An 18,014-nucleotide genomic window follows, 5' to 3' on the forward strand; every position below is an offset into this window, starting at 1 on the left:
GAGTAGATATCCTGTCAAAAGATAAATGGGGTCTTCAAATTTAAGAAAAGAAACTGTAAGAACTTATGCTTTTCCCCAATTACTGTACTTTAATTAAAAAAAAAAATTAATGCCCTTGTTAATTATGGTGTCATAGTTGTGCCATCTGTAATCCTGCATATATGAAGTAATAAAGTGAGCTTTCCTACCACTTTAAGGCTCATAAGAATAGTAACTTTGTCAAGGAAGTTACTTGTTATAGTCAGCTCATGCATGTGGTGATCTCTTTATTAATAGAGATGTGACTGATCTTATTAAACTTTTATAACAGTAACAGCGCTGTGCAATGATGCATTAGGTGGTGGTTGTCATTGCTCGTCGCTCGATACACTATAGGCACGAGTGTAGACAGGAGTTATAGAAGGGGTGCTGAACTTGAAGCCTTAAGGAACAAAATCTTAAACTCTTAAGAGGTAGGAGTCTGGACTGCTTTAGACTCCCAAAGGATGTCAGATTTTAGATCGCTATTATTATTATTATTATTATTATTATTATTACTAGCTAGCTATGACCCTAATTGGAAAAGCAGGATGCTGCTCTATATGTGAGAAGTAATGATTAAAAAAATATAAAATATCTTAAAGATTAGTAACAATGTTAAAATAGAATTGTCATATATAAACTAAAAAGAGAGAATCATGTCATCCTGTTCAACATATGAGTATTTGTCGTAAGTTTGAACTTTTGAGTTAATCTGATTCAATTGCAAGATTAGCAAGATCATTCCACAATCCGATCACAGCTTGAATAAAACTTCTTGCATATCATTTAATGTTGAGCTATACGATGGAGAAGGCATGACTCAGAATTAACGTACTACGTATAGGATGGTACAGTCTGGAAAGGTCTGGATGGAAAAAGTCAGAACTAAGCGAATGATGGTGCCAGTGATTAATATCAATAGGGTTGCGGTGGCCTATTGGAAATATCCCTGCCTGGCAATTTGCTGGACGGGAGTTCAAGTCCCATTCAAGCTCGATAGTTTCTTGTAGCCTCTGGAACCTAACCATCCTTGTGAGTTAAGGAGGGGGGTTTTTTGGGGGACAGCCTATAGGTCTACCTTAAGTCATCAGCAGCCATTGCCTGGTCGTAGCTTGGATGGAGAGGGGCCTTGAATGCTAATCATATATATATATATATATATATATATATATATATATATATATATATATATATATATATATATATATATATATATAATATATATATATATAAATATATATATATATATATATATATATATATATATATATATATATATATATATATCTCGAGTTGGTGGAAGGTTGTTGCAAGCAGTGAAAAGTTTCTACAAAGGTAGTAAAGCATGTGTTAGGATAGGAAATGAAGTGAGTGATTGGTTTCCGGTGAGGCTGAGACAGTACCAGCTGAACTCGGTTGAGTCCCTTGTTAGGCTGGAGGAACGTAGAGAGTAGAGGTCCCCTTTTTATTTTTGTTTCATTTGTTGATGTCGGCTACCCCCCAAAATTGGGGGAAGTGCCTTGGTATATATATATATATATATATATATATATATATATATATATATATATATATATATATATATATATATATGGCCAGTCTCTAGGGCATTGTCCTGCTAGTCAGGGCTATGTCATTGCACCATCGGGGCTATGTCACTGTCCCTTGCCTCTGCCATTCATGAGTGGCCTTTAAAACATTTAACTCTCATAAGAAATTTAGTAGACCAATTTTTTTTCCAATAAATTAAGTCAGCTAGCATAAGAAATTTAATAGACCAATTATTTTTCCAATAAATCAAGAGTCAGCTGCTGAAGACTAGACAGAAGGATAATACTTGAAACAAGTAAAATGAAAGGATTAGAATATTTCAAGATTGACCACTGACAATCTCGAGACTCAACAAGCCAATTCTTTTTTTTTTCTTGCAATTAAAAAATCACAGACTGAATCTTTTTCAAAAGTAAATTTGCAATTAACAATCACACCTAAAACTTTAAAGGAGTTGCTTAAAGTTACAGAAACATTATCAATTCAGTGATCTGGATGTTGAGGAACCACTGTTCTCCACCTGCTTACTGTGTAATTATACTTTGAGTTTTGCTAGGGTTCAACCTTATGCCTTGTAATTTGCACCATTTGCTAATTTTAGCAAATGGATTCAGCAACAAAAGATCTACATTCAGGAGGTAGAATTGATGGAAAGAGGGTAGCATCATCGTGCATATGCAACAAGCCAGTTTTCTAGGCCAAACCACAAATTGTGTATATATTATGAAAAGTAATGTGCCAAGAATATCACCCTGAGGAACACCAGTTATTATATTCCAATACTCACTGTAGTGCCCATCGACTTCTCTTTAAAATCGATTATTGAAAAGTTCAATAATAATGCTTAGAGAAGACTGCTAATCCCAAGTGCCTCGTGATTAACGTGGTCAAAGGCCAAGCATCTACCCCTCATCATGATCTCATCCACATATGGCACTCGAGTAATCTCTTTTATCGTTTCATTTCTAATGCCGCCCTATCATTTAACTCCCAATATCCTTCTGAGGGCTTTGCTCTCAAATCTACTATATCTATTGGAGATTGTTTCATTGTTATACCATAACTCATGTCCACAGAGTAACACCGATCTCACTAAACTGATATATAGTCTGATTTTTATATGTAATTTCAGGTAATTTGATTTCCAAATTTTACTTAACCTAGCCATTGTCTGATTTGCTTTTATCAATCTTTCACGAAACTAATTCTTAAGACCCTGTATATGTATATCTACAAGGTAGGTAATGGGGATGGAATTTCTGCAGACTGTATTGCTTTACATGATCACCAGTGGTGCCCTTAATGGTAGATTGTGGAGAAAGCAACAGGGGAACGAAAATTTACATCCTACTAAGAAAATAATTTTGATCTTTTAATAAGATCATTCACGCATACTACATTATAATACAAATCGCTAAACTATAATTCGTTTCAAATAAAGATTTTTCTTAGTCTTAAATTTATCAACGGAATTGTTCGTCGAATATCAGTGTGAATAAGTGCAAATTAATATTTTTATTGTCTTTGGTGAAAATGATTTGTTAAGAAGTGCCGTTATATGTAATATGCTGTTGACGGAAGATAGTGCACAAACAGCAGGAAAATAATTTTTTTGTGAAGAAAATATTGAAAATAAGAAAAGTGTACAACAACAAATGTGGATGAAAAGAGAAAAAGTAGTGAAAATAAGGAACACACAAAACTAAAAGACGCAGAGGCGCCGTTGCAAAGAAGAAGCGTCAAAGTGAATCTGATCATCTGATGTAATTCTCTACTACTACTAATACACGTGTTGTGTTTTGCCTTACCGTAATTTCGGGTCTTCTCTTATAAAGTGAATTTATTACTGGATTGTCGGCCAGGGAACGTTTTTCGACGTAAGTAATGATGATTGATAGCATATCTAGAAAGGAGTATTTAGAATTTTCAGCTTACTATATCATCGACAGAATAACAATGACAACACTATGGATTTAAGACTGCTACCATCTGCACATTTGACAATCTGGCAGTAGGGTAAACACGCTTGTATGTAAACATGGAGTATATTAATAGTGAACAAATTGTCATTATGTATGATACTATAATTTCTAGCCAAATACGTAAACCATACATTTGTCGAACTCTATTTTGTGTTCTATCCCTTTCCGACCAGGAATATTTCCCCCAGCCAATCGTTCATGAGGTTTGCTTCCCCCCCCCTCTCTCCGTTATGAAACCAATTATGTAGGAAACTCGTTTTAAGATGGGGTATAACCTAAATGGTCAAATTTATTCTAAACATAACCAATTAAAAAAATGTATGGTTCATGTAAAATAAAGTATCGTAATACCTAAAATGGAGCCTTTGCATATCAGCGGCCAGTTCTTCCTGTGTGGATTAAAAATGCACATCAACTAACCTTAATTTTCCCCCCCAACTTAACCTACAAGCCATGTCCCTACCTACTTACTTAAGGGGGGGGGCTAACGCTCCCCTGCAACCCCCTCACTGACGCATTCTAAGTTATCCATAATAATACGTACACCGAATAGTCTGGCCTATTCTTTCCAGATTCTCCTCCCTCCTTATACACTTGAAAACACTTGAGTTTACCTGGCGAGTTAGAGCATGTGACTGGGACAACGCCCTTTGGCTCACACGCGTCCACAATCAGCTAAGCCTGTCTCACCTATGGTGGTAGTGCGCTTTATTCTAGCGCAAGGCTTGCGTTCCACTTGTGAGCCAACAGCGGTGTTCTAGCGAGTCTTTTTTTGTTGCATTGGGTATTGGTGAAGGTCATAGCCTTTCTGGCAGAGGTGCTAACCATGGTAATGAAGACCATTCTATAAGTATCTATGATGAATCCCCAGGTTTCTGTACACGACTCCATGTCGGAAAGGCACCTGATAGTTAAAAAAATGAATGAAAAAGGTAAGAGCAGCCATCAACTATCCAGCAGGTACAACAGTATATATAAAGATTGAAGGAAATGTGAGACAAGGAACAATATACGGACCCAAGCTATGCAGTATAGCAACTGACAAAGTCAATAGCATTAGCAGAAAAAATATCACATTGATAAGAAATATTGAAATAGAATCACTGGTATTTGTAGATGATATAATGTTTCCCACAGGAAGGAAAGAAGGTATCGAAAGTGCCATAAGTAATTGTCATAGCTTGGAGACCCTAAAGAAATTCACTATCAACACCAACCCCCAAAAATCGGGTGTATTAAGAATTAACAAAAGAAAGAATGAGAAAGAGGAGATTGAAACAAAAATGAAGAACGGAAAACTATCTGGGTGAATGGTACACAGAGAAGGGAAACAAAGAATTGAGTATCAGTAAAGAAAAGCCAGAGGGTCGCATATATGACCCAAGAAATAAGAAAATATGGGGATACGAGAAAAGTAGGAAAGATGGCATTGGAAGTCAGAAAGAAAATATATGAAACAGTAGTAGTACCAACAATATTTGCCATCGTGGAGACCTGGAGTGTAATTAGGGACAAAGATATGAAAGATCTAGAAAACCTCCAATACAAGATAATAAGAAACATGTATGAACTACCTGCGAGTACTCCATATTGGGGCATACTTGCAGAAACAGGAATATGGCCAGTGTCCTGCAGAATAGAATATAAGAAATTAATGCTCTTCCATAATATCCTAAACTCCGAGGAAAAAAAATTAGTAAGAGAGATAATTTAGGATCAGTTGAAGAACCCGTATGGAAAGTGCTGGAGCAAGAGCGTAGAAGAAATCTGTAGTAAATATGGGATGGAAGTTGAAGAAATAAGAAGTTGGGGAAAAAGGACCCTGAAAAAAGAAATCAAGAAAAGAATTATAGAAAAAATAGAAGACTATTGAAGAAAAAAAGAAAATAATGAAAAAATTAAGATTTATTAAAGGAAATGGCCCACTGCCTTATATCAGAGAAATGAATCTGGATAAGGCATCCCTTGTGATGAAAGCAAGATTAAATATGCTCACTTAAAAGCAAATTTCAGGGGAAAATATGAAGATAATTTGTGTGACTTGTGCAAAGATGAAGAAGATACTACTGAACATTTATTTTTATGCCCAAAATTAGGACAACTAATGAATGTAGAAATAAGTTTAGGTACGCTAAAAAATCTGAGCAGGGATCTGGCTGCATTTATAGGTAGGGCAGTGCATATAAAAGAAGAATTTAAGAAGTCCAAACTAACCACAATAGGTTGCCAAATCTGATGATAGCAAGGTGTTATCCTATCTAATTTCAAGGTAGAAGGGAATAAAAGTAAAGATTGAGAATCTCATTATGATATTAATTTATTTAAGGCACGGGTGATATAAACTTAATAACAATTATAAGAATAAGCTTAGAAGCTTTGCACCTATCTATAAAGAGATAGAGTGCCCACAAACTTATTTTGCGGAGTGAGCAATAAGGAACCAGGAACCTGGGGAGCAGTCTTAGGACACTGGTTGAAATGGAAACTGCAGGACGGACAGATAAGCAATCAGGTCGTTAAACTTCATGTCTTCCAGAGTACCATCAGTTTGTGGTAGCAGACAGGGTACTATATACTAGTTCAGGGTATTATGTCGTGGGTCATAAACAGTCCCATTGGTGTTCACCTGGATCTTCCCCATGGTTTCTGCCTAGACCCCAATCAGATCTTGATAAACTTAGGCTTGAATTTAGATGGTCTGAGGGAAAGTGTCCCTGTTCACAGGATTGCCTTATGAGGTTGTGAGAGCTAACTCTCCTGTTTTAAGACAATTTTCTTGGCAAGTTCACCAGTGATAAGGACTGTTGGAAACACCTAGCCTCCCTCGAGCGCCTAGTTCTGAACAATCAACTTCGATGCCGTCCATACAGTGGTAACGCAAGCCCTTCTTGTTGCAAAACAAGATCCCTCTCAGAACATTGTTCCGATAGAGTAGATCAAAGTCATGTCCAGGTTTTCTTTCTGATACTAGCCTCCACACAGCCATAGACTATCTGTTTTTCCCTCCGGAACTTGGGCTGTTACAGATTATTAAGGTTGGGGAGCCCCACCGGCTCCAACACAGAGTGTGACGTCAGTGTTCCGATGTATTTCAGAATGGCCACATCAACATGCTAGAGTTTAGGCGACCTGTCTCAGCTTCCAGCGTTCTCATCTGCTCCTATCGAACCACTCATTGGTGTTGATACACAACAATACTGCCATAGGATTGCTTGCACTATACATCCATATATTGCTTGCCAGAACAGAAGGGCAGTGAGATTGTTTATTTATGAGAGAAATGAACCGTTCCAGAAAAAAACCTATCTGAGGGACATGACATGAATTATAGGTAATTATGATACTGTACTTCTATTTACAATAACAATAGACAGTATTTGTTCAACAGGTTATTATGTTTATAGTGCATTTTACCTTTATTATTGCTGCAAATCCCTCCATTTTGGTGTATCCCCATATTAAACTCCGGTTTCTCACTGGGATCCCACATATTATATGAGGGTTTAGCAAAACTCATTAACCGATGCCTTGCCCTGATATTCATGATCAGAAGGGGATAAAACACAAGATAGCTTGTAGAAAAATACATGGTTTACGTATTTGGCTAGAAATTGAAAGTACTGTACAGTATCCGATCATTACCTCTGATATAGTTTATTTATTTCTTTTACTCACTGGGCTGTTTTTCCCTGCTGAAGCCTTTGGGCTTACAGCATCTGCATTTCAAATTGGGGCTGTAGATTAGTTGGTAATAGTAATGATAGTACTATAAACTACAATTACAGACTAGTTTGCTACTGAGTGTAGGCCATTGCTCAAACATGAAATAAAACAACTTTAAGATTATTTAAAGGCAGATGAGTTATACAGATATGAATAATTACAGGAATGTTTTTTAATGAATTTATTTAGCAAATTAGATAAATTTATTATTTCAATAGACATAAAATCAATATTATTTTGATCTAGAGCTCATGAATTAGGGGCATTGGTCCACTTAGACTTTCGAGAATCTTGCAATCAGACAGGGGGTGAAGGAGTTTGGAAGGGGCAAATAACCTTCACGGCTTTCCATTCAAGGAGTGTACCCACATTTTCTTCAACTCTTTTGTTGTTGGCCCTCTGGTGGCAGCTCAAGTTGTTGTGTAGCCAGTCAACTCAATAACAGAACATAAAAGCATTTTCACCATGGTAACATGGTTGATCTAAGTCTAGAAAAATGGTAGAATGACTGATTTTTCTGTTTCTTCTTTCCTTCCCCTCACTTAGTGATGAAGCATTCATACCTTTGTACATAGACATTGATGCTCATAAGTTACAATTCTGGCCACCAATCTCATTAGACTGGATGTGTAAGAAGTGAAATTCTTCACCATCCTTCCTTAATGAGTGGAAGGATGGTGGAATGAATACAAACTTTGCCATAGTGTGCCAAGTATTCCATTAAGGTTTTGTTTCCCTTCATGGGAGAAAGATTCCTTCATTGACCAAGTACCTGGCACATAAGTATTCTTATGATAGGCTGATATGAAGTTGCTGGAGTCATCTCCCTTGCTCTCAGATTGGAACATCACAGGGAAGTTAGAGAACCAACTACATTCATACCTTTTAATAAGGAGGTATACCTATTTTAAAGGACAAATGATTTGTATACGAGTAGGAACAAATAAACTATAAGTTGTTCTGTAACTGAAATACAAACCACGCTATTTACATGGGGTGATTACTTTGGCGCAGCCGATGACGAGCCATAAAGTTTTAACGAGGGTTTCCTACCCCACCGCTAGTTAGCAGGGGGTAGGGAGGGGTAGCTAGCTACCCCTCTCCCTCATACACACCGGAGAATACTCCACTTTACTTTTGGCTCGGATAGAGATCGGAGGTCTCCTCTCCTATCCTCACTTGACGGCCATTATTGTTTTGTCTTTAACTTACCTTTTCTTATACTTAATATATTTAAACATTACTGATGTTTATATATATTTTTGTGTATAGAAAATAGTAAGTTTCCTTTGCTTCGGTGTTGTGCGGTGTTTGTTGTGTACGTCAACTAGAGTTTTGCCGGCTTAGGCCACCACGATCTTTTCGTGATCACGGCCTTTCTCTTCTAGGCCACCATGGTTGCCTTTCGTGGAGACCGGCCCTTCTCTTGAGGTCGTTCACCTCTTACTCTGTACTATGCCTACTATAGCTTCTCAGAACCGAGTCGCTATTTCGTCTTATTTGTCTCAATTATTTTTACGAATATAATTGTGTTTTAACTTTTCAGCTCAGGGCTCACGTCCCTTCGGGGGTCGGTGATCCTTGGAACATTCAAAGTCAGTTGCATAATTATCATGTTATAATTCTGTTTTGTTAACCTTCATCCCCCCCCCCCCCTCACCTGGGCATGCTGGGTGGGGGAGGGGGGGCACATACCTTCTTTCATTCTTATGTTCTTTCCCTCGGGGTTTCTCTTCGGAGTTTCACCCGGGGGAATTTCTGTTAAATAATTATTCCGTTTTATTTTCCAGTTTACGATGCTGTTTCTTTGTGCCTGTTGTGTGCCTTCAAAGCAGAGCTGTCCTGTTTATCCTGGGGAGTCGGCTTCGCCGCCGTCTCTCAAGGCATTCGTCAGGGGCATTCCCTTCTCTTAGAAGTTCCCCCGTGACTACTGCCAGCTCTTTATTGCATCCTAGAATGATAAGGAGGTTCGCCTCCAGGGTAGTTAGGTAACTTCCCTTTTACTTTCCTTGGTCCTTGGCGGTTATGCTCTTAGGGCTGAGCGGCCGCCCTTGTCACTTGCTCAAGGGGCTGAGCGGTTGCAAGGCTAGACCATGTTACTAGCGACTATGCTCTCGGGGCTGAGCGGTCGCTTCTGTAGCTACGCTCAAGGGGCTGAGCAGCTGCAGGATCAGTCCGGCCCTCTCTCGTTCGCGAGGGAGGCCGCACTGAGGGCTCCTCCTCGGAGGATCGCTCCTTTTGTCTCTTCTACGAAGTGTCCCCTCCTGTTCGCGTGAGAGGACACTCACAGACTCCTCTTCGGAGGATTGTTCCTGTTTACGTCTGCTGATCTCTCGGCCCTTCGGGGCTCCTTCACCAGTCTCTTCTACGAAGTGCTCACCTCTCTCGTTCGCGAGAGAGACCACTCATAGAGACTCCTCTTCGGAGGATTGTTCCTGTCGTTAACAGCTTGCTGTTCAGTCACTAGCACTTCGGTGTTAGTGTCAGGGAAACTTCGGTTTCTCTTTTTCCCTGACCCTTCGGGGTCTCGGATCTTAGTTACGCAGTTCCCTCGGGCTCTTGTAACTTTAGTCACTTTTACACTTCGGTGTTTAGTGGCGGAGAAACTTCGGTTTCTAGTTGCATTGACCCTTCGGGGTCTTGCAACTATCCCCTCGGGGCCTCTACTCAGGCTACGTTAGACCCTTGGTCTCTCGTCCCTCAGTGTTCCTGTTGCCTGCTGTTTCCGTTCCTGACTGCAGACGCGCCTTGGGCGCCCACGCCCCCGTTATCTAATGGGCTCCTCCCTTCGGGGCAGGAGAGACTTTCTCACACCCTGAGTAAGTCTCTTAAGTGCCAGGTATCACCTGCGCGCCAACGTTTCCTTACGTGCTAGAGCTCGACTGCTGTTCCTGCTGTTCTTGAGACAGCCTTAGAGACACCCTGTTCCAGTATTCAGTTAGGCAACTACCAACGTTTGCTGCACATTTGCACACATCGTTGGGGTTCCTGAGATAGCGCACTGGTGCTCACCAGCAGTTCAGCCTTCGGTGTTTCTAAGTCTCTTCTACGAAGGCCACCTCTCCCGTTCGCGGGAAAGGTACCTCACAGAGACCACTCCTTGGAGTATTTAGCAGTCCCTCAGTTGATCGTCGGCACTGAAGTAGACCTCCTGGTCCTCTTCAGGGGATGCTCTCCCTTTTAGGGACACATCCCAGTTCCTGATCTACGAGTTAGCGATCCTTCAACCATTTCCGACGATCTTCTGCTGTGCAGGAGCTTACGATCTTCACTCACGCACAAGCGCTGAAGACCGCCCGCGTGCGGGATTATTTCCCGCCCGCGATCTCGCGATCGTCGACGATTTGGCCGACGATCTTCTGTTCGCGCTAACGCGTAAGCGTTGATGGTCGCCCGCGCGCGATCGTCGACGATCTTCTGTTCGCGCTAACGCGTAAGCGTTGATGATCTCCCGTGCGCGGGATGGTTTTTCGCGCACGATCTCGCGATCGTCGAGGGTCATTAGCCGACGATCTTCTGTTCGCGCTATGCATAAGCATTGATGATCGCCCACTCGCGGGATGGTTTCCCGCGCGCGACGTTCAAGGCCCTTCCGCTCGCGATCGTCAACCCGGCAACGGTCGTTAGCCGGCGATCTTCGGATCCAGCGCTAGGCGCGCAAGCGCTGACGATCTTCTTAGTGTGCGTAAGCGCCGAGGATCGGTCTGTGCGCGGGATGGTTTTCCGCTCGCGGTTCTCCGCACGCGATCATCGATGGCCGTTAGCCGGCGATCTTCGGATCTGGTGTTAAGCGGAAGCGCCGACGATCTTCTTAGTACGCTTAAGCTCCGATGATCGTTCTGTGCTCGGGATGGTTTCGTGCGCACGGCAACGAGGCCATCCGCACGCGATCGTCGACGGCCGTTCGCCGCCAATCTTCGGATTCGGCGTTAGGCTCGCGAGCGCCGACGATCTTCACAGTACGCGTGAGCGCCGAAGATCGTTCCGTTCGCGGGATAGTTTCCCGCGCACGACTATTGAGGCTCACGCAATCATCGCACGGATAGTCCGCGTGCGGTTTCCCGCTCGCGATCGTCGTAGATTGCCCGCGTGCGGGCACCGAGGTTCCCGCTCGTGATCGTCGTAGATCGCCCCTGCGCGGGCACCGAGGTTCCCGCTCATGAACGCCGACTATCTTCTCTCGCGCGCGAGCGCCGACAATATTTGCTTACGCGTGAGCGTTGAAGATTGTCCGGGCTCACGCGAATCGCCGTCGATCATCTTACATAGTTGGAGATCATTCGCACGCGGGCACTATGGGTCCCCGCACTCTGTCTCCTCGCACTAGCGCCGACGATCTTCGTACTCGCGTAGGCACCGAAGATCGTCAGCGTTATTCTTCCGCGCGTGGGGTAGTTTCCCACATGCAATCGCCGACGGCGCTAGCACCGACGGTCTTTTTTTCGCCGTGATCGTTCCTGCTTGGGATGGTTTCCATCGCCCACTATCTTTCACGCGCAAGCGCCAACGATCGTCAGACGCGGGGATCGTTCACGCGGTCACCGATTCGCCCACGCTCACGCGGGCGCGGTTATTCTGCTACGCATGCTTTATTCACGCGCTACCCAGATCTGTGCTTTTCGCGCGATCGTCAGCGTGATCAGCGCACCGTTCTCCGACAGGACCGCGCCCTGTTTGCATCAGGGCTTATGGCGGTCAGGCCACCTCCGCATTTCCCTCCCCCGCAGCGCAGAGCAGCGCCCTCTCTGGAGGGGGGGGGGAGGTTTCCGGACAGGTCAAAGGTCTCTTCTCCCTTCACTGCAGATTCTTTACGGGCGAACCCTCATGTATCATCTCCCCCAGAGGATCGAACGATCCTCTGCCCTCAAGAGGGACTCCCTGTCAGCGCGAGGATTGGTCGGCATCCCTGGTGGGATGCCGTCGTCAGAGCGCTCAAGCAGGCGATGAGTCTGTGCCTTCTGACTGGGGTCACTAATCAGTAACAGCTTCCTCTCCCCCTGAAGGGGGTGAGAGGAATCCCTGGCATGGTATCTTCCCAAGGACTATCCTGTCCCTTCGCGAGTCCTTACGCAGGTGATGAGCCCTCCTCAGACTCCATCTCCCCTCCCCTGCGGATGAGCTTTGCCCATCCCCAGGAGGGTCGGAAGACCCGGTCCTCTCCCCCTTCACTCCATAGGGAGAATCCCCGCCTCTTCCTGAGGGTCCTATCGTGCGGAGGGGGCGAAGCCTTACATCCTTCATCGCTGGGGTCCTGTTTCCCTCCTAGGAGGGATCCTAAGTCCCTGTCTTCCGCAAAGATCCGACAGGATCCAGTTGGACCCTTGGGGCATGTCTACGAGTCTCCCCAGGAAGAGCCTCCGGGGATGGGAGACCTTGCTGCCAGTCCATCAGGAGGAGGGGCTCCAGGGGTCGGAACTTGCATTCTGGCAGGTTCTGGCCCCCAGGAAGAACCTCAAGGGGATCTCAGATTCAGAGATTCCTCTTCGGTAAGGGAAGGATTTGGTCCTGGACCGAGTTCTACTCACCCAAGGACTCCCTTACGCCAGTGCAGCTTGCCCTGGTCTCAGGGAATGGAGAGCGCCAGAGACTAGGCCGAGGGCCAGCTCTCCGAGCTTGTCTCCTTCAACAGTCCCGGTTGGTTTCGAGCCCCTCCCTCCTTGGGTAGGGATCGGTGAGAGGACGGGCCCTCCGGGCGGAAGTCCAGTCCATGTCGGAGAGGCGCCCCTCCAAGAGGTGGCCAACGGGTTTCGAGGCCTCCGTAATCGTCTCCTTCCCTTCTCGACTCTGTACAGGGTTGTCAAACAGTCTCCGTTCAGCATAGCGACAGCAGACGCGGTCAGCTTTGCGGTGAAACCACAAGTCTTCATGGGTACACTGGTCTGGTAGGACTCGTACTTCCGGTCCTGGTTCACCCATCTTCAAGGAAGTACTTTGGAGTCTGCCTGGAAGGCGGGTATACCAGTTCAAGGGCTGTGCTTCTGCCTCTCCACGGCACCTCAACAGTTCTCCGATACTTCCTGGGTGGCTGGCCGATCCTGGCAGACTCGAAGGCTTCCCTTCTTCGTCATCGGGACAAGCTCCTCGGACTTTACCAAGTTCTAAAGATCATGGTGGTCCTCGAGGAGTCCTCCCTGCAGCTCTCTCAGAGTCTGGTATACCAAGCCTGGTCTTAGGCTCCTATCTCCCGTAGCCTTCCCTTCAGACGTCAGGGTACCAAGGCAGAGGAAGGTCGTGAGACCTTTCCTCACACGGGAAGACCCTCCAACCCAAGGTTGTTACGTCTCTCCTCCCTGGCCCGTCTGGTTTCCACAGTGGCCCCAGGTTGAGTTCTCTCCAGTGGCGACTCGGGGCGCGGGGGAGTTGGGGGGGCACGTCTCCCCAGACGCCGAGACCCCTAGGGGACAACTGGTACAGACGAACCCATAGGGGTGGGAAGCTGTCGAGGGCCTACAAGAGGGAGTGGCCCTTCTCGTCCTTCCCCCTAACTTGATGCTGTTTTCGGATGCGTCAAAGAGAGGGGGGGAACCCTCGTTCTGACCCACAGGTCCTCAGGCCGGGGGGTCAGAACCAGGAAGAACCTTCTCTAGTCCTACTAGAGATGGAAACCTTGTTTCTGGCTCTTCAGTAGCTCCACCTAGCCTGGCGGACTACTCTGTGGTTATGAGGATCAACAACACCACAGTGAGAGTTTTCTGGCCCAGACAAGGAGGTACTTTTCGGTACAACCATCCCATCCTGTGGTAGAGATACCGGGATGGTCCGAGTCCCCCTCGGTCTCCTTGGCAGCTCGCTTGATTCCAGGCAAAGGAATTGGCTCGCCGATGTCTGAGCAGTGTGTCACGGACACCACATTCCGAGTGGTCTTTGGATCCTCAAGTGGCCTACAAGTCCTGCCTTGGTGGGGCTCCCTCGGTGGACCGGTTTGCTACAGCACTGAGCTGCAAGCTCCCACTGTACTGCTCCCCGGTCACGGATCCCAAGGCCCTCTGGTAGGAGGCCTTCCAGCAACGGTGGGACACCATCGATGTGTTGCCTCCGTAGCTTGCTCCTCTTCCTGCCGGGAGTCTATCCAGCATCTCCTCAAAAAGAGAGGATTTTCGCAACAAGTGGCGAAAAGGAGGCCTGGACACCTGCGCAAGTCTTCCGTAGTAGTCTCCCGGGCGATAGGGCGAGTTTCTGTGACCGGTGTCGGGGAGAAGGCATCCCTCCACATGTTGCCGCTTCCAGCAATAGCGGAGCACTTAGTGGGATTGCGGGATAAGTGTGCCTTTCAGTTTTGACTGTGAAAGGCTATCCCTCAGCCTTGAGTCTTGCCTCCTGGCTCTAGGTACAAACATTTCTCCCCCCCGCTGGAACTCTTCCTTCGCATGCGAAGCCTTGTCCTCTCCTGCCCTCAGTCGAAGGTGAGACCTCCTCCTTGGGACGTGGTTCGAGTCCTCGAGTCTCTAAAGAGAACCCCTGACGAACCACTACGTAAGTCCCCAGCCCACCACCTTTCTGGGTAGACAGTGTTCCTGCTAGACTATCTTCAGCCAAGCGAGTCACATGGTCTCTCTTACGACTTCGCCCATTCAGGTGGTTAGGGGGAGGCAACATTCAGGTTCGTCCCTGAGGTTTGTTGCCGAGACTCAGAATCCGGGAGTGCCGGACCCGCTTCGACTCCTTCCAGGGTTCGAGTCTCCGTCCTGTAGCAGATGACTCAGTCCATCTCCTACCTTGCCGGTAGGGGGTCCAAGCTGGTGTCTTCAGGAACAGTTGCAGTTCGTCTCCGGGTCCAAGTCTCGTTCGTGGATCCTGGGTAGCGAGGAGAAGGGTCTCCAGGAGTACCATCTCGGCCTGGATTCGCAGGGTGCTACACCCTGCCTTGAATCCTGACCCTTCTCCGTCGCACCGCCCTAGAGCCCATGATGTCGGGCTTAGATACGTCCCTGCCCTTCATGGAGCGTCTTTCAGTGACGCAGGTCCTACAGCGGGGATGTTGAAGCATCAGACCTTCTCAGCCCCTTACCTGCAAGACATGACCCACAGGAGGCTCGATACGTTTCTATCGGCCCTGTGGTGGCTTCACAACAGCTGGTCTAAACCTCAGGCTCCTTGATGGACAAGTAGCAGAAGGTTGAGGGCATTGTTACCTGGTGTTAGTCTGCATGAATGAAAAGATCTGTCTGGCCCTTGTCCTTTTCTTCATCCTCTCCTCCCACGGAGAAAGCAGCATCCTGGGTTCTCTGCACAGCTGACCTCAAACCACTGCAGGTAGACCCTGCTTCCTTGTGTTCCTAGTATTAGGTGTAATACTGTCATGTCCCCATACCCGGACGAGGTGGTATTGGGAGAGTCCTAGCCTGGATTCCCTTCTGAGGGACTCCAGGGCAACTGCCTGGGACAAGTCACTTTTCATCTTCGCACACACCTTACATAGGCCGCGGCAGTTTCACAACCGCCAGCGAGGAGCAGGGATTCCCTATTGTCCGAGTACTTGATCGCTCGAATATGGAATCCCCGGGCAAGCGAAAGCCAGTATGGCCGGGACTTACCACCCTTCCTAAGGGTCAAGTCACCCCATGTAAATAGCGTGGTTTGTATTTCAGTTACGGAACAAATGACAAATTCGTAGATAATTTGTATTTTTCCTAACTATACAAACCTTAGCTATTTACAGTTATGTGCCCGCCAGCCCTGTCCCCCAAGATAAGTCCTACCTCTTAGTAAAGTGGAGTATTCTCCTGTGTGTGTGAGGGGGAGGGGTAGCTAGCTACCCCTTCCTACCCCCCGCTAACTAGCGGTGGGGTAAGAAACCCTCGTTAAAACTTTATGGCTCGTCATCGGCTGCGCCGAAGTAATCACCCCATGTACTGTAAATAGCTAAGGTTTGTATAGTTAGGAAAAATACAAATTATCTACGAATTTGTCATATTGATTTGTATTTTTCCTAGCTATACAAACCTAAATCCTTTAAAGTTAAACTTCCCATCTCAACCTCCCTTCTCAGTCCTAAGCCAAAGTAAAAAGGGAAGAGTCTTTGACTGGAGAGAGAGAGGGACTACTTGCATTTGCTTACCACATGTATGTTAACTACCTAATTAATGATTTCAATGGCTGTTCCAGCTTCGCTGAAGACATTCCATATTTTAAAAGACTCTGGTTTGTATACCTAGTAAAATTACAAATTACTGTTAAAATTTCCTATGCTTTGCACTGATTCATGAAACATTAAGGGGTTGAGATAATAGAGGTCGCAGTTTCATGGTTATTTTTTCCGAGAAAATGGCATTAGGTTGTTTTGGAACAAGATATATTTTGCACATATTTAAGTATCCTTGTGTAGTAATGTAATTTAGTTTTGTATGCCTTCCTTTAATGAATGTCATTATGATACGTTTTTATAGGTCTGCCAGCTTGGAATGCGAGATACCTGTATATTTTTTCACAACCACAATGGTATCTAAGAAAGTAAACAAAACATCCAGAACAGCATCTAAGAAAGGAAATAAAATGTCTGAGAAAGGGAAGAAGTCGCCCCTGAAAATATCAAAGAAAGGAAAGAAGACCCCACAGAAATTATTTAAAAAAGGAAATAAAAAACCCAAGACGTCAAGTAGACCAGTGTTGAAAGCTTCAAAAATCCAGAAGAATGAAAGTTTGACAAAAGATGAGGTGTCACTAAGGAAAAAGATATTGAAAGAGGTAAATATTTTAAGAGACTTTCGTGAGTTACTCTTGCCTATTTTTATTAAGGTTGTAGTTATAGGATGTAGAAATCATCAAGTTTAGTGAAATTATTTGTTCATAATCAATTACCTGAACCATACACAAGGTATGCCATATGTAATTTTTTTTTTTTTTTTCATTCATAATTTCATTAATCAAGTCAAGTAGTCTTTTCAGTGATACAGTAATGTTTTTTTCTGAATGAAGTAACCAATGTAGTCCAACTCTTAGTTAAGCTCTTGCAAGTTTACTGTGTACTCTTTTATGAAGTATTGCATGTAAAATGGCAAAATAGTTCATGTTTATTCATTTAGATTTTTCTACATTTTAATTTATAATTAGTAGATGAAATGGTATGACAAGTTTGACTAGCTTGAAGAGGAGATAATTTGTATGCTCAGCTTCGTAGTTTAATTTATGCTGTTGCAAAATATACTAATATCTGACTTGGATTAGAAATCATTGAACATGATAAAAATTCCTCTTTTATGCTTTGAGAACGCACCCAAAACCTAGACCTTTATTTATGTTAGGCGGAGCTGTTCATTGCATTTCTTATTATCAGTCATCTAAGCATCTAGTTGGCTCTGAATTGCTGTAATTTTTCTATATGAAAGATGCAGCACATGTCCATGCAACAAATTTAGCAAATATATACTCATGTTCAGTATACTGTAGTGTTTTTATTACGTATTGTTGTTTTCTTGTACAATATTTTGAGACTTTTCATTTATGGCAAAGAATTATTCTATGCCTCTTTTCCTTTCTCAGAATTTTTAGTATTTTTCTAATCTATTCTATAAAATTTATTTCAACAGGGTCTATCAGAAAAGGGTGAAATTCCAGTTGGTAATATAGCCCTTGAAAAGAGTAAAGGTACCTCATTTCAAAAGAAGAACAAATCTCTCAAAAAGAAATTAGAGAAGGTAAGGTTTTTAAGGATTTTGTCTATTCCATAGGCACGCACTCATAATGATTTACTATATACTGTATATGGAGCTTGATTTGTATTGCATTTGCAGATACTAC

The 18,014-nt window shown here is 44.3% G+C and overlaps 1 protein-coding gene across 1 annotated transcript in view; it reads left to right on the top strand.

Moving 5' to 3' along the window:
- Positions 1 to 3,292: 3,292 nt before the first annotated feature.
- LOC137647103 (uncharacterized) overlaps positions 3,293 to 18,014 on the top strand; it is a 47,221-nt gene continuing 32,499 nt past the window's right edge. Inside the window, exons 1-3 of the mRNA XM_068380333.1 lie at positions 3,293 to 3,449; positions 16,664 to 16,961; positions 17,804 to 17,911. Coding sequence (XP_068236434.1) covers positions 16,713 to 16,961; positions 17,804 to 17,911 — 357 coding nt within the window. The 5' untranslated portion in view covers positions 3,293 to 3,449; positions 16,664 to 16,712. The remainder of the gene's footprint in view (positions 3,450 to 16,663; positions 16,962 to 17,803; positions 17,912 to 18,014) is intronic.

Source organism: Palaemon carinicauda, chromosome 9 (assembly GCF_036898095.1).
Source record: "Palaemon carinicauda isolate YSFRI2023 chromosome 9, ASM3689809v2, whole genome shotgun sequence".
In the NCBI taxonomy this organism is placed as follows: domain Eukaryota; kingdom Metazoa; phylum Arthropoda; class Malacostraca; order Decapoda; family Palaemonidae; genus Palaemon; species Palaemon carinicauda.